Raw genomic sequence first — 24,594 nt, 5'->3', positions numbered from 1 at the left:
CTCCGCATATTACTGCCAGACCTGTTGAGAATCTGTAGGGGATGGGCACAACTGAAATGTGGAGCTTATTCAAGGAACAGCTACTGCATGTTCTGGATAAGTATGTACCGTCAGGCAGAGAGGAAGTTGTTGAGTGAGGGAGCCGTGGCTTACTAAAGAAGTTGAATCTCTCGTCAAGAGGAAGAAGGCGGCTAATGTAAGGATGAGACATGAAGGCTCAGTTAGGGCGCTTGAGAGTTACAAGTTAGCCAGGAAAGACCGAAAGAGAGAGCTAAGAAGAACCAGGAGGGGACATAAGAAGTCATTGGCGGATAGGATTAAGGAAAACCCTAATGCTTTCTATAGGTATATCAGGAATAAAAGAATAATGAGAGTAAGATTAGAGTCAATCAATGATAGTAATGGGAAGTTTTATGTGTGTAGTCAGAGCAGAAAGGGGAAGCGCTTAATGAATATTTTTCGTCAGTATTCACACTGGAAAAAGACGATGTTGTCGTGGGGAATACTGAGATATAGGCTACTAGAATAGATAGGATTGAAATGCACAAGGAGGAGGTGTTAGCAATTCTGGAAAGTGTGAAAAGATAGAAGTCCCCTGGGCAAAATGGGATTCATCCCATGATTCGTTGGGAAGCCAGAGAGGAGATTGCCAAACCTTTGGCTTTATTGTGTCGTCATTGTCTACAGGAATGGTGCCAGAAAACTGGAGGATAGCAAATGTTATTCCCTTGTTCAAGAAGGGGAGTAGAGCCAACCCTGGTAATTACAGACTAGCAGCCCTTACTTCGGTTGTGGGTAAAGTGTTGGAAAAGGTTTATAAGAGATAGGATTTATAATCATTCAGCAAGGAATAAGTTGATTAGGGATAGTCAACATGGTTTTGCGAAGGATAGGTGTGCCTCACGAACCTTATTGAGTTCTTTGAGAAGACGACCAGACAGGTGGATGAGGGTAAAGAGTATATGGATTTCAGTAAAGGCATTTGATAAAGTACCCCATGGTAGGCTACTGCGCAAAATATGGAGGCATGGGATTGAGTGTGATTTAACGGTTTTGATCAGAAATTGGATAGCTGAAAGAAGACAGAGGGTGCTAGTTGATGGGAAATATTCATCCTGGAATTCAGTTACTAATGGTGTAATGCAAGGATCTGTTTTGAGTCCATTGCAATTTGTCATTTTTATAAATAACATGGATGAGGGAATAGAAAGATAGCTTACTACATTTGTGGAAAACATTGAAGTTGGTAAGAGTTGTGGATAGTAGATAGTGACAAAGGATGTTGTAGGTTACAGAGGGACAGAGATAAGCTGCAGAGCTGGGGCTGAGAGGTGGCAAAAAGCATTTAATGTGGAAAAGTGTGAGGTGATTCACTTTGGAAGAAGTAACAGGAATGCAGAGTATTGGGCTAATGGTAAAATTCTTGGTAGTGGAGATGAACAGAGAGATCTCAGTGTCCATGTCCATAGATCTCTGAAAGTTGCCTCCCAGGTTGATAGGGCTGTTAAGAAGGCATATGGTGTGTTATCTTTTGTTAGTAGAGGGATTAGGTTTCAGAGCCATGAGGTTATGCTGCAGTTGCACAAGACTCTAGTGCGGCCGCATTTGGAGTTTTGTGTACAGTTCACCACATTCTCCCGAAGGATGTGGAAGCTTTGGAAAGTGTGCAGAGGCGATTTACTAGAATGTTGCCTGGTATGGAGGGAAGGTCTAACGGGGAAAGGCTGAGGAACCTTAGGCTGTTTTCATTAAGAGAAAAAGTTGATAGATGATTTAATTGAGACATACAAGTTAATCAGAGAGTTAGATAGGGTCCTTTTTCCTTGGATGGTGATAGCTAGCACAAGGGGACATAGCTTTAAATTGAGGGGTGATAGATATAGGACAGATTGCAGAGGTAGTTTCTTTACTCAGAGAGTAGTAGGGGCATGGAACGGCCTATCTGCAACAGTAGTAGACTCGCCAGCTTTAAGGGCATTTAAATGGTCATTGAAAAGACATATGGATGAAAATGGAATAGTATAGATTAGATGGGCTTCAGATTGGTTTCACAGTTGGCACAACATCGAGGGCCGAAGCGCCTGTACTGCGCTGAAATGTTCTATGTTTCTGTTTTTGTATGTAGTAATAAGAGTTGGCCATTCAGTCCTTCAAACCTACTCCACCATTAGCAACAAAGAAATTTAAGAGTCATCTTGACTCAAACTGTTAACTTGCTCTCTCTCCATGGATGCTGCCTGCCCTGCTGTGATCTCCAGCATTTGTTGTTTTCAGTACAGTTTCCAGCATCTGCAGTAATTTGCTCCTACATTAGTAACATAGGACTTAGGGACAGCTTTGGCCCTTTAAACCTGCTCCACTATTCATTAAGATCAGAACTGAACTACCCAGCTTCTCTGAACTGTCACTCTACACTTGTCTAACAAAACTTTACCAATCTTATTTTTGAAAATTTCAACTGACTGCCCGCCGCCCCTCCCCAACAGCCTCAAAAGATTTACAGAGAAGAAACAATCCTTTAAGTGTAAGCATGCTTCCTAATTTCATCTTTGAATGGTGTGATATTTTCCCAGATGACTGCTGCTAGCACCTTGTGGTATGTGCCACCTTTAGCTGCTTACGGTACTGAATAACGGTTGTATGAGGTAGTTTGCTTCATCAAAATGTCCTTTGTTATTGTTTTGTCTCGGATCTATTTAGTGATTATTGGGATAGGACACATCTTTGGGAAAGGATACACCTCGATAGAGTATCGACAGAAGAGGCTGTTCTTAGGTAACAACGTTAACTGCATGAAAGCAATAAGTCCTTTACGTTTGGTCAGATATAATCACCAGGACGTTAGGGAGGTGGTACTGATGCACTTTCCCCCTCCAAAACCTCAAGTAGAACTCCTTGTCTTTATCCACTGACCATGTGTGACTTTAGTACAATGGGTGGAGCTTATTAACATATATATTAACCCTTTCAGAACCATTGTCCTACACAACAAATGCTTGATTTCTAATTTTGAGGTTATGTCCCAGAAGCTCCTTTAATGAATATACACAACTTAATCAGTGGTTAGCACTGCTGCCTCACAGGACCTGGGTTTGACTCCAGCCCAGGGAAATGTCTGTGTGGGGTTTGCACGTTCTCCCCGTGTCTGCATCAGTTTCCTCTGGGTGCTCTGGTTTACTCCCACAGTCCAGAGATGTACAGGTCAGGTGGATTGGCCATGCTAAACTGCCCATAGTGTCTCAAGGATGTGCAGTCTTGGGGGATTAGCATGGGGAATATGGAGATAGCGCCTGGGTGAGAGGCTCTTGGGAGCGTCAGCATGGACTCAATGGGCCGAATGGCCTGCACCCACACTGTAGCTATTTTCTGAGCTCAGACACTAAGGACTCACCCATTATGGCTCTTCACTGCAATTATACTGACAGAATGACAGTTCCATTCCCTTATGCTTGTTAATACATACTCTTTGTTTTGTTTAAACTAGTGAATTTGCATTCATATTTGTGCAGTTCAAATCGAACTACAGCTCAATGGATTATTATTGAAGTGCAGTAATTATTGTTTTGTAGCAAACCTGGCAGGTAAATTGCACAAAAATAGCCTCATACACAGACATGAGATCTATGACTAGTTTCTGGTTGAGCAGGGCTAATTCTCCTTCTATACTTTCACTAACACCAAAGAATCTTTTACATTCAAGTGAGAGAATCAAAGTCAAGTATGAAAGACAGCACCTATGCAAAATATTGCTCGAGTCCGAATAACCTTTGGACTCAGAGGTGAGGGTGCAATCACTGGGCCATGCTGACATTATCATAGGATCATAGAATCCCTACAGTGTGGAAGCAAGCCATTCAGCTCATCGAGTTCACACTGACCCTTTGAAGAGCATCCTACCCAAACCTAACACCCATCCAATTCCTATAATCCTGCATTTCCCGTGGCTAACCCACCTAGCCTGCACATCACTGGACACTATGGGACAATTTAGCATGGCCAATCCACTTAATCTGCACATCTTTGGACTGTGGGAGAAAATTGAAGCATCCAAAAGAAACCCACACAGACACGGGGAGAATGTGCAAACTCCACACAGTCAGTCGTCCGAGGTGGAATCGAACCTGGGTCCCTGATGCTGTGACAGCAGCAGTGCTAACTATGGAGCCACTGCGTTACCCTAAATTGTTTCTGTCTCTCCCACTACCTCGCAAATCTACTCATGAACAAGTTTTTACTGTCTCCTAAATCATAGGAATCATAGAATCCCTACAGTGTGGAAACAGGCCATTAGGCCCAATAAATCCCACATCTCATTTACTACCTGTGGTCCCTCACACTGGGCCCCTTCATTTTCAAAACCAGTCACAGAAAGTCATTGTGAACGTCAAAACATCAAATCCGATTTTCATTTGTACCTCCAAATCCCAGTGAGTCTGTGTCATGTCCCCACTAAGGCCTCAAAATCCTTCCTAAATTAAGTTGTGCAACATCACTTTGAATTAAGAAGGGGTTGCCATAAATTGTGTTCCTTGTTCTTGAGAATAAAGTAGCTGCTTCAGTCCAGTTGCGAAGTTCAAATTCTTAATGTTTCTGCAGAAATCTTGGGTGGGGAATAGGTTGGTAAAAACTCTATGCACGTTATTAAAACTGGAAAATATATGCTTTGAGGTACAAACGAGTCTGTGACAGTACAGCTATTAATCAATTCCATACTGCAGTGACATTAATGTAACTAATCAAAGTGCAATTATGGTTGCATAATTACCTAATATAATGAACGGAATTCCCAGAAAGGTAGAGTTGTACTTCCCTCCCATCAAGTTGATAATCCCTGCTGATGTGAGGGTGGCCAGTGCCATTGTCACTAAGCCAAGGAGTCCAAGCCACGGCTTGCTGCGAACACAGTCTTGCATGGAACAGCACAGCATGGCCAGTAGCCAAACCACCAGCAGGCTAGTCACCAGGTACCATTCTGAAACCTGGCTACTCTTTTGAAAATCTTCCTTCAGCGAAGACGATGTAAACGGATAGAGTTTCAGCTCCTTGTGAGATTTTTGGAAATTCTCGATGGTTTTGCAGAAAGCTGATTCCCATTTTTCCGCGACCAAATCATTCAAGGAGTTGCGTGTTTGCAGGTAATAGGTAATCTGTATTGCGCGAGCAGATTTCACCCGATTCTTGTTCTGCAGAGTAACACCTCCAAGCTGGTGCCCGATAAACACCTCCTGGCCATCTTTAAGGTAGGTATTTGGGTAGTTGATGACAATCCCCGTGCCATTGACAGTCCATGCAGCCCTCAGCTCCTCCAGCACATATACAATATCATCCAGGGCACACATCTTGTTGTCTTTTAGAATACACATGTGTGCAAATGAATAGTTGAAGCCCAACATTGGCACCTGAATCCGTGTCACAGATGAATGCAACTGGAAAGAAGGAAAAAGAGGTTGCGGGGTAAATTAACTGGAAAACAAATAGATTAGGTTAGATTCCCTACATTGTGGAAACAGGCCCTTCAGCCCAGCAAGTCCACACCAACCCTCCGAACAGTAACCCACCCACTCATTTCCCTATATTTAACCCTGACTAATACACCTAACACTATGGGCAGCTTAGCATGGCCAATTCACCTAACCTGCACATCTTTTGGAATTTGGGAGGAAACCCACACAGACACATGGAGAGTGTGCAAACTCCATACAGTCACCCAAGGTGGGAATCAAACCTAGGTCTCTGGCACTGTGAGGCAGCAGTGCTAACCACTGAGCCACCGTGCCACCCTGATACTTGACACAATTCTCCATTTATTACACATGTTGTTTCATTTACTTTTCAGGTCAAGTGACCGTACCTCAGAACTGAGGAAGTTCCAAGGGTCACATGACCTGAAACATTAACTCTGATTTCTCTCCACAGACACTGCCAGACCTGCTGCGTGTTTCCAGCAATTTGTTTTCGTTTCTGATTTACAGCATCTGCAGTTATTTCAGTTTTTATTTGCTGATAGCAGGCATGCAGGTGCAACAGGCAGTAAAGAAACCAAACAGTATGTTGCCTTCATCGTAAAAGGATTTAAGTACAGGAACAAGGATGTTTTGCTGCAATTTTACAGGATATTGTTGGGGCCACACCTGTAAGATTGTACACAGTTTTCTGAGAACAGAAGGTTTACTAAATCGATTCCTGGTTGGCAAGACTGACATATGAGAAAAGCTTGAATCAGTTAGGATTGTGCTCACTGCAGTTTAGAAGAATGAGGGAGGATCTTATAGAAACCTTTAAAATTCTCACAGAATTAGACAGGTTAGATGCAGGAAGAAAAGTAGAAATTGCTGGAAAAACTCAGCAGGTCTGGCAGTATTCGTGGAGAGAAATCAGAATGATTGTTTTGGGTCCAGTGACTCTTCTTCAGAACTGATGGTAGCTAGGAAAAGGCTGGTATTTTTGCAGATGAGGCTTGGAGATAGACTGAGGGACAGAAAAATAGTTGGACAAAGGAGTGGATAAAGGTCAGCCTTGGAGAACGAATATCTGCTAATAGAGACTATTAGTAGTAGAGGGTTGTGTTAACTCACTTCATGGAAAACATCTGACTTTTTACAACCAGGTTTATTTCCTTTTTGGTTTGAACAGTGATTTGCAGACTTTTGGGTTTGTCTGGCTTTTTCACTTGAGGAAAGCCTGCTAAGGAACAGGCTGCTCAGTTGGTGCCTCCTGTTTCTGAAGCACATTTGTGGTAAATTCATTGTGAAACACGATTGTTATCTTGAATAGCAACTGGAAAACTTCTCAATCGCTGAGCAAGTTGGATCTGCCAAGGTTCTAGAGACAACTGCCGATCTTCAGTGACACCTGTCTCCACATACCAGAATGAAGGACCAACAGCCATCTGAATTTCTCAAAAACTATTCTTTTTGCCTTTGAGAACTAAGACTTGTTGGCCAGAAATATGTTTTTCATCAAAGTGAATTGCTGCAGAGAGGTTTATTTTTTTCCCTCTTTACTGTCCCTGTGTGTGTTTTGGGATGTTCAGAGAAGTATGCCTTTATATTTTCATATTAGAAACATGATTTATTACAGAAGCATTGCTAGTGAATCTTTTATTTTGAGCCTAACATAGAAAGTGTATGATCGGCCATATAATGAACCTTGCAAAAGCATTAGATTTGTGCATGAACCCAGAGAACCTCAATGCACTACACCTAGCTCAGTCATAACAGAAAAAAATGGGGGTTCTAGTAGGATATCCAATGCAGATAGGGTATAAATAATTAAAGGATGATTAAATAAAAGACAGCAATTTTTTGAGCATTATTCAATCAACATTGTTTTGGCAGTTGTGAAGACTGTTTCATAGGTGGAAGATTAATTCCTAAGTGAAATTACAAAAAGTAATTGGACAAAGAAAATGACAGACTGCTTGAAATTAGAACGAAAAGCAAGGGCTAGGAAAGCAAATATAATTGAGCTAATAGCATATTTTAAATTTGCAGACAGACAAAGCAAATCATATGATAATTCAGAGTCAAAAAGTGTGATGCTGGAAAAGCTCAGCAGGTCAGGCAGCATCTGAGGAGTAGGACAGTCAATGTTTCAAGCAGAGGCCCTTCGTCAGGAAGCGGGGAAGCAAGAGGGCTGAGAGATAAATGGAAGGGGCTTGGGGCTGGGGAAACGGTAGCTTGTAAGGCAATAGGTAGATGAAGGTGGAGGGGGTGATGGTGATAGTTTGGAGTGGAGAGTGGAGCAGATAGGTGGGAAGGAAATAAACAGGTAGGACAGTTCAGGAGGGCAGTGCTGAGTTGGAGGATTGGATCTGGGATAAGATGGGGGGAGGGGAGATGAGGCAACTGATGAAATCAACATTGATGGCATGTGGTTGGAGGGTCCTGAGGCAGAAGATGAAGCGTTCTTCCTCCAGGTGTCGGATGGTTTGGATTTGGCAGTGGAGAAGGTCCAGGACTTGCATGTCCTTGCCAGAGTAGGAGAGGGTGTTGAAATGGTCAGCCACAGGGTTGTTTGGTGCGTGTGTCCCAGAGATATTCTCTGAACCATTCTGCAATTGGCGTCCTGGCTCCCCAATGTACAGAAGACCTCATCTACTGTGTCTGTTGCTCTCAATGTGGTCTCCTCTACACTGGGGAGACAGGATGCCAACTTGCTGAATAGTTCAGAGAACATCTTTGGGATGCATCCTGTGGCTGACCACTTCAACACCCTCTCCCACTTTGCCAAGGTCATGCAAATCCTGGGCCACCTCCACTTCCAAATCCAAGCCATCCAATGCCTGGAGGAAGAACGCTTCATCTTCTGCCTTAGGACCATCCAACCACATGGCATTAATTTTGATTTCACCAGTTTCCTCATCTCCCCTCCCCCCACCATATCCCAGAGCCAACCCTCCAACTCGGCACTGTCCTCTTGAACTATCTTACCTGTCCATCTTCTTTCCCACCTATCCGCTCCGACCTACCACCATCACCCCCCATCTTCATCTCCGTATTGTCTTCCAAGCAACCTTCCTCCAGCCCCATCTCCCTCTCCATTTATCTCTCAGCCCCTTTGGACCCCTACCACATGCCTGATGAAGGGTTTATGCCTGAAATATCGAATCTCCTACTCCTTGGATGCTGCCTAACCTGCTGTGCTTTACCGGCACCACACCTTTTGACTTGTCTCCATCATCTGCAGCCCTCATTTTCGCCATATGGTCATTCAGTTGAACCAGCTAAAATTTAATTGCTGATGATGTATTTTGAATTGGAAAAAGAAATGAAAATACTCGAACTTCAGAGGAAGAAAATGGAAATAGCTATTCATATGAAGGAAAAGCAGAGGGAGAGGAAAGGGAATGAGAAAGAGAATACCAGCTTAAAATTCATGAAAGAAGAGGCTGCTGATTCTGAGGAACATTCTGAAAAGAGCTAAAACCAAACCATGATCCAGCTGCCAGCTGCTTAAATTTGTGAAAATCCTGTCACAATTTGATGAAAGAAATGCTGCGACATTTTTCAGTTCTTTTAAAATGGTAGCCAATCAAATGAAGTGGCCAAACGAAACTGGACATTGGAAGTTGATGAGGTTTACACTCCGCTTCCCTTTTTAATTCATTCACGGCTTGTGGGTGTCACTGGCTCGGCCGGCATTTACTGCCCATCTCTCGCTGCCCTTGTGAACGGGGTGGTAAGCTTGCCACAAGGTATGAAGGCATGCCAACAATGCTGATAAGCAGTTCCAGGACTTTGACTCAGTGATACTGAAGGAATGGCGATATATTGCCAAATCAGGTGAGTGGCTTGGAGGGAACTTGCCAGTGGTGATGTTTCCTTACCCTTTGTGATGGTATTGCTTGTGGCTTTAAAGCTTCCTTAGACAATTTCTGCAATGCATCTTGTTAATAGTACACACTGCTGCTACTGAGTGTCGGCAGTGGATCTAGTGCCAATCAAACAGGCTGCTTTGTCTTGGATGGTTTTCAGGTTCTTGAGTGTTCTTGAGGGGAGAATTCTATCATACTCCTGACTTGCACTTTCTAGATGGTGGACAGGCTTTGGGAGTCATAGATACTCATCACAGTATTCCTAGCCATTGCTGTGCAAATAGCCATATGTACAAATATGTATATGGCTATGCCAGTTCAGTTTATACAGTCATAGTCATACAGCACAGAAACAGACCAACTTGTCCATGCCAACCAGGTTTCCTGAGCTGAAAGAGACTCATTTGCCTACATTTGATCCATATCCTTCTGTATGTTTCCTATCCATGTACCTGTTGAAACGTCTTTTATATGTTGTTAATTGTACCCATTTCTACCACTCCCTCTGGCAGCCCATTTTATACATGCACTACCTTCTGTGTGAAAAAGTTGCCCTCAGGTCACTTTTAAATCTTTCCCTTCTCACCTTAAACCTATACCCTCTAGTTTTGGACTCACCTACCATGGGTAAAAGACCTTGGCTCTTCAACTCATCTATGCCCCTTATGTCACCCCTCAGCTTCCTACACTCCAGGGAAAATAGTCCCAGCCTCTCCTTATAACTTATCCTTCCAGTCTCGCTTTTAGATCGTTTTTGCACCCTTTCCGATTTAATAATATCCTTCCTGGATGACCAGAATTATATGCAATATTTGAAATGTGGCTTATCAAATGTCTTGTACAGTTGTAACATGACAGCCCAACTCTTGTAGTCAATGCTTTGACCAATGAAGGCAAACATGCCAAACACCTTCTTCATCACTTGTGACGCCATTTTCAAGGAATTATATACCTGCACCCCTGGGTCTTTCTGTTTCTGACCAAAGGATGTTGATGGTGAGGGAATCAATTATTGTAATGCCACTGAATATCAAGAGGTGACACTTAGTCTCTTATTGGAGATAGTCACTAAGTGGCATTTGTGTAACACAAATATTACTCGTCACTTGTCAGCCCAAACGTGGATATTGTTCAAATCTTGCTGCATCTGCACATGAACTACCTCAGTATCTGTAGAGTTGTACAAGTTGCTGAACATGGTGCAACCATCAGTAATGATGGCTTAGAGAAGGTCATTGATGACACAACTGAAGATAATTGAAGCTAGGACACTGCTACCCTAATGAACACTGGCAGAGATGTCCTGGAGCTGAGATGACTAACATCTAACAACCACAATCATCTTCCTTTGTGCCAGGTATGACTCCAATCTGCAAAAAGTTTTCCTCTAATTCCCACTGTCTCCAGTTTTGTTTGAGCTCCTTGATGCCTCACTCAATCAAATGGAGACGTGATGTCAAGGGCTGTGAATTCCACCTCAACTTGGGAATTCAGCTCTTTTGCCCATGTTTGAGAGGCTAGGAGCTGACAGTTACACAAACTGGGCATCACGGAGCAGGTCATTGCTGAGCAAATGATACTTGACAGCACTGTTGATGGCAACTTCCATCATTTTACTGACCATTGACAGTAAAGTGATGATCAAGCAATAATTGTTGGGATTGGAATTGCTTTGCATTTTGTTTGCCTGGTCGGGAAGATACCTGTGTTGTAGCTGTAATGGAACAGTTTGGCTAGGGCTGAGGCATGTTCTGGAACACATCTTCAGTAATATTCCCAGCATGTTGTCAGGTCCCATCGCATTTGCAGCACCTAATCCCCTGAAACATTTCTTAATATCATGTGGAGTCCTCAGCATCACAGTTCAAAGACCTGTGGTGTTGAGGACCACTGGAGGAGGCCGAAATGAATCATCCATTTGGTACTTCTGGCTGAAAATTGCAGCAAATCCTTCAGCCTTATCTTTTGCACTGAAGTGCTGGGCTCTCCCATCATTGAGAATGGGGATATTTGTGGAGCTTCCTCCTCCAGTAACTATCCACTCGCATTCAACTCTGGATGTGGCTGGACTGATCCATCAGCTGTGGGAGGGCTTAATTCTAAAACAGCACGTTCCTGAAAATGGCCCTGTACTGAAGAAGTGCTGCTATTATGTGATTTTCTTATAACTGGGGATCGCACGGGAATGGAACTATCGTGTTATATCAAAACAGACTGTAACTGGTGGTACGTAAGTGCATGTCAGATTGTGCAAAGATAGTTACCTGATTGTAAGGGGAATGACTCGAAGAAGGGGGACATAGATCTGATGGGTTAGGATGGTTGCCCAATTATGAGGTGAGCTTCTCAGGTGGACAGGAATTTTGACCTTACCGGAGCTGGCACCTGGATGGTATTGGACCTAGCGACTTAACAGTTTAAGAAGATACTGATAGTACTGGGGGAAGTAGCTTGACGGTATTGGAGCAAGTACCTGGATGGTATTAGAATGGATATCTGGATGGTGATACAGCAGGTACCATGACAATAATATAGCAGATATCTGCTCTTAGAGCGGAGTCTTGAATGAGAGCAAGTATTCTGATGGTATTAGAGTGGGTTTCTGGATGGTAATAAAGTGAGTATCTTGATAGTATGAGAACAAAGAAGTAACTTGACTGCATTGGGGCAGGTATCTGGAGAGTATTTGCTTGGGTGGCACTCTAGTTAATATCTTGACAGTATTAGAGCTGGTACCTGCACTGTAATAGAACACCTTGACAGTATTGAAGTGGATATCCGGATAGCATTAGTGAGTACTTTGACAGTATTTATGAAAAGTGGTAAGGATAAAACAGAAAACTACAGGCCATTGAGCCTGTGGTAGGGAAACTATTGGAATAATTTTACCAAATTAATTTCCAGTAGGTTAGAACGAATTAAAGGTGGCCAGCATTGCTTTGTAAAGGGGAGACTATGTCTAACAAATTTGATTGCATTTTTTGAGGAGATAATTTGGTGTATAAATGAGGCTATTGCAGTTGATGTAATCTACATGTCAGAGATTCAACAAGGTCTTGCTTGGCAGACTGGTTAAGAAGTTAAAAGCCCTTGGGATATTGCAATTTGGCAGACTGGATCCAAAATTGGCTTAGTGGCAGGAAGCAAAGGATGATTGTCAATGGGAGTTTCTGTGACTGGAACTCACAATGTTCAGTGGCATACACAGGGGTTCAGTGCTTGGTCAGTAGTTGTTTGAAGTGTACATTAATGATCTAGGTATTAATCTAGGTTTGATCACTAAGTTCACAAATGATACGAAAGCTGATGGCGTGTTAAATAGCAAGGAAAGCCTTCAACAACAGGTAGTTCTCTATAATGCATGTTTATTAAACACAACTTGTGAAGTGCCAACCTTTTGTTTTATAAAGCAATCTCCTGTTTGCTGTTATGCAATGCTCATCTCTCTGAGTGTTGTGGTGCACAGAGGACTGGGTTCCGTGTTGGCAACACGTGATCAATCAGCTTATGCACTTTCGCATTAAGAACTTTGTAAAAGGTATTGAAATGTTTGTGCTATTGGACTTGGAAAAGCATTGCGAAAATGTATCTACAGCCTGAGGACACGAAGCTGGGAGCAATCTGTTAATTTTAAAACTTAAAGATTTGAGATAAGAGTGAAATTTCACTGGAATTGACTAACAGTAAAAAGACAGTGTTGAGAAGCAGTTTGAAACCTGGCTTTGTTGTTTGTATTAACAGCTTTTTTCTCTTTATGTTTAAAAAATATGTTTAGATGTTAAAGAATATCTGCAGACTTATGTGAATCTGGTTCAGTGACTAATTACTATGGTAACCAACTGCAAAAAAAAAAATACCAGTAACAGGGGCTTGGACACGGTCAGTCAGCTGCTCAGGGTGGTCAGAGTCAGGAAACTCTGCACATAGTGAATGAGGAAGAGAGAAGTGGGTTGCACACTGCTACTTTTGGGGCATGTGCGCAGATGTCCTGCAGATTGAGGGTTAGTCAGGGTCAGTTATTAGCGAGCATGAGAGTGAGTGGGGAAGATGTTGCAGGAAATGGGTACAGTAGCAGAGATAGAGTGAGCGTGAGGCATCCACAAGATGGTGGCACTTTCACTGGCTGAGTGGAGGAGGTCATTGATCTTCTTTCTACATTCTGTGCATTCCTTCAGATGGTTGAGACTGCACTGGCCTGGATGGTAATCCTGGTCCAGCTTGGTGTGGTTCCAGTAGAATGGCATCCTCTGTTGGCCTGGAAGAAAAGGACATCCTGCCTCTGCATCACACCATCCCATCAGCAGCATCTCCCTGTCCCTGCCCACAAAGAACATTGTCTGCCACATCCAGGGCCAATGTCAGGAACTATGCAGGATACTCTGGACTGATAGCTCTTGTCTGGGTGCAAAATACCTTTTCAAAGAAGGTGCTGCATCACAGATGTTAATCTATTCTGGGATTAACAGGAAGTGGTGAGTTGTTTTGGAAATGACATATGGTATGATGGTGCTAGAGTGTGTGAGAGGGGCACCAAAGGGTGGGGCAAGTAATAAATCAGGCCGGTTTTGTAAAATAAGGTGATAGATATCCCCAAGCATCCCGATGTGAAACCCTGTTAAAAACTTGACGAACCTGACACTAAACAAAAGAAATTAAGGTTCAGTCCTTGATTAACCAAGGCAGGTTTCATTCTGGGATCTGAGTTGTGCAGTGTTACCATTGGATGGGATCAGAAGACTGGCTAGAATGTAGTGTAGTGGTTTTGGTGGTTCGCCTGTTTTTCCAATAGGCTTCATTATTTCTAATACATGATTTTCTATAACATGGCATCGCATGGGAACACAACTACAGCATTACAGGAGCACTACCTGTATAGGACAATATAGATGAGCCGATGTGAGAGAAATGGAATTTAATCCTTAAAATTGTGAAGTAATGTATTTTGGGACAGTAAGGCAAGGAAGGCAAGGAAGTTTAATGGTAGGACCCTTGGAAGAATTGAAGGTCGGAAGCACCTTATTGTGCATGTCCATATACCCTTGAAGGCATTAGTATGGGTAGATAGGTGGTTAACAAAATTTATGGGAACTTGCCTTTGTGAGTCAAGGCACTGAATACAAGAGCAAAGTGGCTATGATGGAACCGTGTATAATGTTAGTTAGGCCAACCTGAAGTACTCTGTGCAGTTCTGGTTGCCACACTAGAGAAAGGATGTGACTGCACTAGAGAGGATGCAGAAGAGATTCACCAGGTTGATGCCTGGGCTGGAGTGATTCAGCTATCAAAGACTAGATAGACTGGGTTGCTTTCCTGACAGCAATGAGGGCTGAGGGGGGACGTTATTGCATAAAGTGCACAAAGTTCTGAAGGGCATAGAAATAAATAGGGAGAGGCTTTTCCCCTTAGCAGAGGACTGAATAACCATTGGGCACAATTTTAATGCAAGAGCAGGTAGTTTAGAGGAGATTTGTTAAAAATAAATTCTCACAGAGGATCGTGTGTTTCTGGAACTGACTGTCTAAAAGACAGATAGAGGCATTTAAGAGCCAATTAGATTAACACTTGAAATACTATAGTATACAGGTCAAGTGCTGGCAAATGCAATTACAATAGATGGATGTTTGATGACTGGTGCAGACATGATGGGCCAAACTACCTTTTTCTCTGCTGTAAAAACGCTATGACTCTTGACTATTAGGCATTGTACTGAAACAGACAAGTTACTCACTCTGATACCATCCAATATTGTCAAAATATTTTCTCTATCACCATCCAGATACCCACTCCAATTTGTTGTGAGACTGGTTCTAATACTATCCAGATATTCACTCTCATACCAGCTCGAAGACCGTCAGGATACTGTCTGTCATACTATATATTTCCACCCTAATACTCAGAGTTATAGAGATTCTACAGCATGGAATGAGGCCCTTTGGCCCATCATGTTTGCATCAGTCATCAAACACCTTGACAGTATGACAGCTAGTATCTGGATGATATTAGAGCAAATATCTGGATTTTAATAGAGCAAGCAACTTTACAGTATTACAGTGGGTATCTTATCAATGTTACTGCAGGTATCTGGATGGTGTTACCGTGGGTATCTTGACAGTATTTGACTAGGTGTCTGGATGGTATTAATGTTAAGTATTGTGACTATTCGATCAGGTATCTGGATGTCACTAGAACAAGTATCTTGTCATTATTTGACCAATTATCTAGATTGTATTAATGTAAGTACCTTAACAGTACAGAGGTCTCTGGACAATGAGCATCTTGACAATATTAGACCAAGTATCTAGAAGGTGGTATTGGTGGAAGTATCTTGACAGTATTAGAGCAGATATGTCTATCATATTCAAGTGAGTTTCTTGACAGAATTAGACCAAGAAACTGGATGGCATTAGCCTATCTTAACGGTATTAGAGCAAATATCATTTCAGCAATCGTGTGGGTATCTGAACTGTCGATGATCAAATATCTTGACAGTATAAGAATGGGTCTATGGATGATATTAAAGTGAATATCATGACAGTATTGAGTATGTATCCTGAAAGTATTAATGTGAATATCTGAATTGTACTGGATCAAATAACTTGGCTGGTACGAGAGTAGTTATCTGAATACTAATACAGGAAGTGTTGTGACAGGCTGAGAATTTGGATGGTAATAGCCTGAGTACATTGACACATATACAGAATGTATCTTGATCTGGATAGTACTGGCACAATCATCTCATCAGTATTTGGATGGTATCCGATCAAGTATCCTGACGGTAGGAGAGTAGGTAGCTGGCTGGTATTAGAATGAGAATATTGACATTATTAGACTGAGTGTCTGGACATTATTGTCATAGTTAGACTAGGTATCTGAATAGTAGAAGAGTGCATTTCTTGACAGAGTGAGTATCTTGATTGTATTAGAGAAGGCATCTTCACAGTATTAGAGTGCAGGTCTGGCTGAAATTAGACTGAGAATTTTGACAGTATTAAAATGTGTATGTTATGGTATGAGCACAAGTATTCTCAGTATTAGAAGCTATTAGAGCAAGTACCTTTACAATATCAGACTGTGCCTGGATGGTATTAGATCACTGTCAGTATTAGAGCAGGTATCTGGATGATATTAGACTGAATTTCTTGTCAGTGATGGGTGAGCAATTATCTGGTTGGTATTAGAGTGGGTATCTTGACAGTGGTTATCTAGATGCTAATACAGCAAGTGTTAAGACAGTATTGGGCCAAGAATTTGGATGGTAATAGCTTGAGTATATTGACATATTTAGAGCACATATCTGGACAATACTAGCACAATCATCTTGTCAGTATTTGGATCGTATTAGATTATCTTAATATCATTAGACCAGGTATCCAGACGGTACGAGTGACAATATGAAAGTGGGTATCTGGATGACACTAGTCTGAGTATATCTTGACAATATTAGAGCAGCTATCTGGATAGTAATTGAAAGAACATTTTGACAGTATTGGAACAGATATCTGGATCTTACTAGAGTATGTATCTTGACAGTATTAAATATCTGGATGGTACTGGAGTGGTATTAGAGTGGTATTCTCAAGAATAATATTCATGAGAATATAGTCAGTATTACATACATATTTGGAGAGTATCAGGGCTGTTATCTCATATCATTAGAACAAGCATTTGATTTCATCTGTATGGTTTATGGGTTGATTTTGGATCTTATATGGTTGGGTCATTGATAATATCACAAAATATTTAAGATGGGTATTTGTTGGTACCTAGTGGATAACCGATAACAAGAGGTTAGATGTCTGATGAGAACATTTACATCTTAAGAACATAAGAATTAGGAGGAATAGGCCATTTGTCACCTTGTGCCTGTTCCACCATTTAACACAACCATGACTGTTTTGAGGCTTCAACTGCACCTTCCTGCATTATCCGTTTATCTTTTGAATCCTGCAAATCTATTTAGCTCTGATGAATTGTGTGTAAGCAGTTCCCCGGAGCAGAAAATTCCAAAGGCTCTCTGAGCGAAAACATTTCTCCTGACTTAGTCCCAAATGGCCAACTGCCTATTCTGAAATCATGACTGAGTTCTTGACTTCTCAACAAGTGCAAACATGCTTCCAGAGTCTAACCTGTCACGGGTGAAGGGTTGTCTGATTGGGTGTGAGAGTAATTTAACTGATTGAGGGAATATCTGATACAATGAAAGGGTCATCCAATGGGTGAGACAATATCTGATCAGATGAGATTATATCCAAGACAGTTGTATCTGAGAGGATGAGGAGGAAATCTGACGTGGTGATAGGATACTGAAGGCAAATGGATAACAAATATGAAGGGACACCTGACAGTGAGGGGTTATTTGAGTAGATGAGAGGGTATCTGATGAGGCAATGGAGTGTTTAATGGGGGAATGTTGGGTACAGAATGTTGTGGAGGATGTCTGATGATGAGGTTGAGGGGAAACTTGATGGGATGAGGATACTTGGTGGGATGAGGGGGTAATTGACAAGTGATTTGAGATGAACAGTAGACATTTGAGAGGATGGGAGGTATATGTTGGGCAGTGGTGAGCTAAGGGGTATTAGATGAAGGGCTACGTGAACCAATAAGGTAGCATTTGAGGGGATGAGTGGGTAACTGAATAGATGAGACTGTATTTCAGGAAATGGGACAAGATAGGTATTTGATGATATGGGAGTGAAGGTAAGGAGGAAATTATTTCATGACATGGGGTAATGGATGGGATGAAGATGATGGGGGTTTCTGATGGGATTTGGAGGCAACTGAATCTATGGAGGGTTTGGTGGCAGGGGAATATTTGATTGTGTGTGGATATTTGGTTTTAGGAGTTATTTGATGTTTTAGGGTTAGCTGATAAGAAGGGTTATTTGAAATGATAAATGGGTATTGATGGAATGGGGGTATTTAATAGTATGAGGTATCTGACATAGTGAGGAGAAAAATGATCAATGGGATGAGCAGCTGTGTGATGGGTTGAATGAGGGGATAGCTGATATAACGGAAGCATTTGACTATTTCGGAGTTATTTGATTATTTTTGGGGGGGAAATTGATGGTTATGACGTTATCTGATGGGTAGGATCTGTCATGACCTGCAGGATGAGGCTAATACTTGAGGAGGGGTTATTTGATGAGGGTTTCCATTCTGACTTGCAGATGGGGATATTTAATGAGAAAGAGACAATTTGATGAGGGGCTCTGTTCTGACCGACAGGCTGAGGGGGTTATTTGATAATGAAGTGGGTATTTGATGGTGACGGTATTTGATGGTGAAGGTGGTATTTGTTGATGAATGGGTATTTAATAAAGGGGATATCTGATGGTGAAGGGAGTTGGTATTTTATAGTGATGGGGTATTTGATAACAACTCTGCTCTGACTTGCAGGATGAGATGGTATTTGATGAAGGGGGTATTTCTTGATGAGGGGATATTTGATGGCGTAGGGTGTATTTGATGGTAAAGGGCGTGGTGATGAGGGTTTATTTGATGATGATGGGTTATTTGATGACAGCTCCGCTGTGAGCTGCAGGATGAACTGGATGTGTTGTGGTTCCAGCAGGTTCTTGTCCGCCATTGCAGCTGCCCCAGTGGGTGACAAGGAGCCAGCCATAATGCTGTATAGGTGGGGGGGGGGGGGTTATTTGAAAGTGAAGTGGTGGAGGTATTTGACAGTGAAGGGCAGAGGTATTTGATGGTGAAGAGGTAGTTAATGGTGGAGGGCAGAGGTATTTGATGGTGAAGGGGGTATTTGATGGTGAAGGGGCATTTGATGGCAAAGGGGGTATTTGATGGTGAAGGGGCTATTTGATAATGAAGTGGGGTATTTGATGGTGAAGTGAGGTATTTGTTGATGAGGGCGTATTTGATAGTAAAGGGGGCATTTGATGGTAAAGGGCAGGGGTATTCCATGGTGATGAGGGGGTATTCGCTGGTGAAGGTTGGGGACATTTGATGGTGGGGGTATTTGATGATAGCTCCGCTCTGACCTGCAGGATGGGCTGGTATTTGGTGTAGGGAGTATTTGATGGTAAAAGGGGGTATTTGATGGTAAAGGGTATTTGATACCTCCACTCTGACCTGCATGATGAGCTGGTATTTGATAGTGAATGGGGGTATTTGATGCAGGGGGTATTTAATGCAGGAGGTATTTGATGAAAGGGATATTTGATGATAGCTCCACTCTGACCTGCAAGGGGGTGAAAGGGGGTATTTGATGGTGAAGGGTGGTTTTTGATGGCATGGGGGTACTTGATAGTGAAGAGGGGTATTTGATGAAGGGGAGGGGGTGAGGGTATTTGATGCAGGGTGGGGGGTAGTGGATGATAGCTCTGCTCTGACCTGCAGGATGAGGTATGGGGGGTATTTGATGGTCAAGGGGGTATTGGATGGTGAAGGGGGTATTTGTTGGTCAAGGGGGGTATTTCATGAAGGGGGGGTGGGCTATTTGATGAAGGGGGGTGGGGATATTTGATGAGGGGGGTATTTGATGATAGCTCCGCTCTGACTGCAGGATGAGCTGGTATTTGATGGTGAAGGGGGGTATTTGATGGTGAAGGGGGGTATTTGATGGTGAAGGGTGGTTTTTGATGGCATAGGGGGTATTTGATGGTGAAGGGGGTATTTGATGAAGGGGAGGGTGTGAGGGTATTTGATGAAGGGTGGGGGTACTGGATGATCGCTCCGCTCTGACCTGCAGGATGAGGTATCGGGGGTATTTGATGGTCAAAGGGGGTATTTGATGGTGAAGGGCGTATTTGATGGTGAAGGGGGATTTCATGAAGGGGACAGGGTGGGGGTATTTGATGAAGGGGAGGGGGTGGGGGTATTTGATGAAGGGAGGGGGTGGGGATATTTGATGACGGGAGGGGGTGGAGATATTTCATGAAGGGGGTATTTGATGAAGGGTGGGGGTATTTGATGATAGCTCTGCTTTGACTGCAGGATGAGCTGGTATCTGATAGTGTAGTGGGGTATTTGATGGTGAAGGGGGTATTTGATGGTGAAGGGGGGTATTTGATGGTAGCTCCGCTCTGACCTGCAGGAGGAGCTGATATTTGATGGTGAAGGGGGGGTATTTGATGGCGTGGGGGGTACTTGATGGTGTAGAGTGTATTTGATGAAGAGGGATATTTGATGGTGTAGGGGATATTTGAAGAAGAGGAGTATTTGATGGTGTAGGGGGTATTTGATGTGAAGGGGGGTATTTGATGATAGCTCTGCTCTGACCTGCAGGATGAGCTGGTATTTGATGGTGTGGGGGGTACTTGATGGTGTAGAGGGGTATTTGATGGTGTAGAGGGTATTTGATGAAGAGGAGTATTTGATGGTGTAGGGGGTATTTGATGGTGTTAGGGGTATTTGATGGTGAAGGGGGAGGGGTGGGGGTATTTGAAGCAGGGGGTATTTGATGAAGGGTGCGGGTATTTGATGATAGTTCCGCTCTGACCTGCAGGATGAGCTGGTATTTGATGGTGAATGGGGTGGGGGTATTTGATGGTGTAGGGGGTATTTGAAAAAGGGTGGGGATATTTGATGATAGCTCTGCTCAAACCTGCAGGATGAGCTGGTATTTGATGGAGTAGGGGGGGTATTTGATGAAGGGGGTGGGGGTATTTGATGAAGGGGGGAGGGGGCAGGGGTATTTGAAGCAGGGGTAGTTAATGGTGTAGGGGTATTTGATGAAGGGGTGGGGGTATTTGGTGGTGAAGGGGGTATTTGATGAATGGGGGTATTTGATGGTGTAGGAGTATTTGATGAAGGGGCTATTTGAAGGGTGGGAGTATTTGGGAAAGGGGATATTTGGTGAAGGGGGTATTTGGTGAAGGGGGTATTTGGTGAAGGGGGTATTTGGTGGTGAAGGGGATATTTGATGGAAAGGGGGTATTTGATGAAGGGAGTATTTGATGAAGGGGGTGTTTGATGGTGAAGGGGGATATTTGATGAAGAGTGGGGGTATTTGATGGCGAAGGGGATATTTGATGAAGGGGGTATTTGATGAAGGGGGTATTTGAGGAAGTGGGGGTATTTAGTGGTAAGGGGGATATTTGATGAAGGTGGGGGTATTTGATGAAGGGGATATTTGATGAATGGGGGTATTTTTGGTGAAGGGGTATTTGAAGGGGGAGTATTTGATGGTGAGGGGGTATTTGATGAAGAGGAGTATTTGATGGTGAAGGGGGTATTTGATGAAGAGGAGTATTTGATGGTGAAGGGGGTATTTGATGAAGGGGGTATTTGATGGTGAAGGGGGTATTTGATGAAGAGGAGTATTTGATGGTGAAGGGGGTATTTGATGAAGGGGGTATTTGATGGTGAAGGGGGTATTTGATGAGGGGGGTATTTGATGAAGGGGGTATTTGATGGTGAAGGGGGTATTTGATGAGGGGAGTATTTGATGAAGGGGGTTTTTGATGGTGAAGGGGGTATTTGATGAGGGGGGTATTTGATGAAGGGGGTATTTGATGGTGAAGGGGGTATTTGATGAGGGGGGTATTTGATGGTGAAGGGGGGTATTTGATGAAGGGGGTATTTGAGGGGGGTATTGTTGAGGGGGGTATTTGATGGTGAAGGGGGTATTTGATGAAGGGGGTATTTGATGGTGAAGCGGGTATTTGATGAGGGGGGTTTTTGATGGTGAAGGGGGTATTTGATGAGGGGGGTTTTTGATGGTGAAGGGGGTATTTGATGAGGGGGGTATTTGATGAAGGGGTATTTGAGGGGGGTATTTGATGAAGGGGTATTTGAGGGGGGTATTTGATGAAGGGGTATTTGAGGGGGGTATTTGATGGTGAAGGGGTATTTGATGAAGGGGTATTTGAGGGGGGTATTTGATGAAGGGGTATTTGATGGTCGCTCCGCTCTGACCTGCAGGATGAGCTGGATGTGTCGCGGCTCCAGCAGGTTGCCGTTGCCGGCCCCGGGCCTCCGGCCGCCGTTGCGGCGGGTGACGAGGAGGCGGCCGTACGGCCCCGGGCTCTGCAGGTGCGAGTAGAGCCGCTGCTTGCTCTGGTTGACCGGGAAGAGGCTGTTGACGAGGCTCCGCTCGATCTTGGCGAGGCTGTGTCTCGGCGCGAACAGGTACTCCATGTCGTCCTGCAGCCGGTAACGGCTGAAGCTCGCCCCCAGCAAGATGGAGAGCAGCACCGGCGCCGAGGCGAACAGCACCGGGTGGTTGCCGATCAGCAAGCCCAGGCGGTAGAAGCCGCTCCGGAGGCCCCGGTGGAGCAGCTGCCGGAGCATGGTGCCCGGGCCCCGGCCCCGGCCTCACCCGCGCCCGCTCTCTCCAGAGTCCCTCCCGCAAGGCCGCAGGAGGGAGCGGCGGCCTCAGAGCCCGGAGCCCGGCCGGCACCGCCGCTCCGAGCCGCCCGCCTTCACCTCCATCCCGCCCGGCCTCGCCTGCGCTCAGGCCCCGCTCCCGGAAAGGCGGCGCTGTCGGCCGGGGGGAGGGGAGGGGGGGGAGGGGAGGGGGGAGGAGGGGGGGTGGGGGAGAGACAGACAGAGGGAGAGGGAGGAGGGACAGGCCGCTCCCCCCCCCCCCCCCAAGCTCCGGGCCACCCCTCCACCAGCCCCCGGGATGGAGGGAGGGAAGGGGTGATGGAGGGAGAGAGGAGGTAGGGGTGATGGAGGGTGGGAGGAGGTAGGGGTGATGGAGGGTGGGAAGGGATGACAGAGGGAGGGGGTGACAGGGATGGGGTAGGGGTGATGGAGGGAGGGAGGGGATGACAGAGGGACAGGGTGGGGACGATGGTGGGAGGGGTAGAGATGTTGGGGGAGGGGAAGCAATGATGGATGGGGCAGGGATGATGGAGGGAGGGGATGATAGAGGGAGGAGGTGGGGGAGAGGATATTGGACAGGGGAAGTGGGGATGATGGGTGGGGTGGGGATGATGGGAGGAGGGGATGATAGAGGGTGGGGTGGGGATGATGGGAGGAGGGGATGATAGAGGGAGGAGGTGGGGGAGAGGATATTGGACAGGGGAAGTGGGGATGATGGGTGGGGTGGGGATGATAGAGGGTGGGGTGAGTATGTTGGGGCAGGCAATGGAGGATGAGGGGCAGGGATTATGGAGGGAGGGGATGACAGAAGGACAGGGTGGGCATAATGGAGGGAGAGGATGATGGAGGGGTAGGAATGTTGGAGGGAGGAGGTGGGAATAATTGGGACACAGGAAGGGTGATGGGGGCATTGATAGATGCAGAGTGAGAGATGAGGGTGATGGATGGAGAGGCAGGGATGATGAAGTGGGGAGAGGGGATGGCGGAAGGCGGTTAAGTTGAATGGGGGAGGATTTAATGGAGGGAGGTGTAGGGAAGGGTCAGGGATTGGTGTGGAGAGGGGAGCGGCTGTGGGTTAGTTGAAGGAAAGGAGTGGGTGGAAAGGGTTATGGAAGGGAGTGAGGAGGACAGAATGTTGGAAGGGGGGAAGTGGAAGGATGGAATAGTGAAGCAGAGAGAATGAGGGGAGACTGGATACTAGCCTAATAGCGACCTAATAGCCTAATGGAGTCTGTGACTCCAAACCCACAGCAATGTGACTGAGCTTTGACAGAGGGTCAGTTAGACTTGAAACATCAGCTCTTTTCTCTTCTTACAGATGCTGCCAGACCTGCTGAGATTTTCCAGCATTTTCTCTTTTAGTTTCAGATTCCAGCATCTGCAGTAATTTGCTTTTATTGACTGAGTCATCACTGTCTTCTGGGCAATTAGGGACGGACAATTAATGCTGGCTCAGCTAGTGACACCTGCATCGTATGAAGTAATTTTTTTTCAAAGTGGGGTGGAGCAGGGGGAAGAGGGGAATGCGTTGGGGGAGAGGGATTTGTGGAACTGGGTAGAGGTGGGAGCAGGGAAAAAGGAAGAAAGAGACTGGAGATAGTTGGGGGGGGGGGGGGGGGGAGGTTGTGGGAGTGAGGGAAGGTGGAGGAGTCGGAGTCAGAGAACTGCGGGAAGGTCTGTACCTCTCTGTCCACCGCCTCCCCCTGACATGGCAGCCCCAACCCCCAGCAGCCAGTCAGCTGGACTGAATGAGGTTGAGAATATCTCCCCAATGTCCTGGCTAATGATTTGTTCAACATTACTTATAATTACATCACAATCCTTGGGGTCTCTGTGTAATAAAATCAGCCTGTGTTTTCTCACATGGCCGTGGGCTTTCAGTCTTCAAAAACTGATGCTGTCGCCACATCCTGAATTTGTGCTGTAAATGTAAGTTCTTCCTTACCATGGTTGCTTTTCTAAACAATCCATTGGTTGCAGACCAT

General features: G+C 44.6%; 1 protein-coding gene across 2 annotated transcripts in view; it reads right to left on the bottom strand.

Annotated features, from left to right (window-relative positions):
• ptchd1 (patched domain containing 1) overlaps positions 1-22,765 on the bottom strand; it is a 45,967-nt gene extending 23,202 nt beyond the window's left edge. For both annotated transcript variants that reach the window (XM_072584689.1, XM_072584690.1), the window contains exons 1-2: positions 22,199-22,765; positions 4,766-5,426 (exon numbers count right to left, since the gene is read on the bottom strand). In XM_072584689.1, coding sequence (XP_072440790.1) covers positions 4,766-5,426; positions 22,199-22,573 — 1,036 coding nt within the window. In that variant the 5' untranslated portion in view covers positions 22,574-22,765. The remainder of the gene's footprint in view (positions 1-4,765; positions 5,427-22,198) is intronic.
• Between the last annotated feature and the right edge of the window lie 1,829 nt (positions 22,766-24,594).

The sequence above is a fragment of the Chiloscyllium punctatum genome, chromosome 15 (assembly GCF_047496795.1).
Source record: "Chiloscyllium punctatum isolate Juve2018m chromosome 15, sChiPun1.3, whole genome shotgun sequence".
NCBI lineage: Eukaryota > Metazoa > Chordata > Chondrichthyes > Orectolobiformes > Hemiscylliidae > Chiloscyllium > Chiloscyllium punctatum.
Note: the sequence above shows the minus strand (reverse complement) of the source record. Positions and strands in the feature narration are given on the sequence as shown.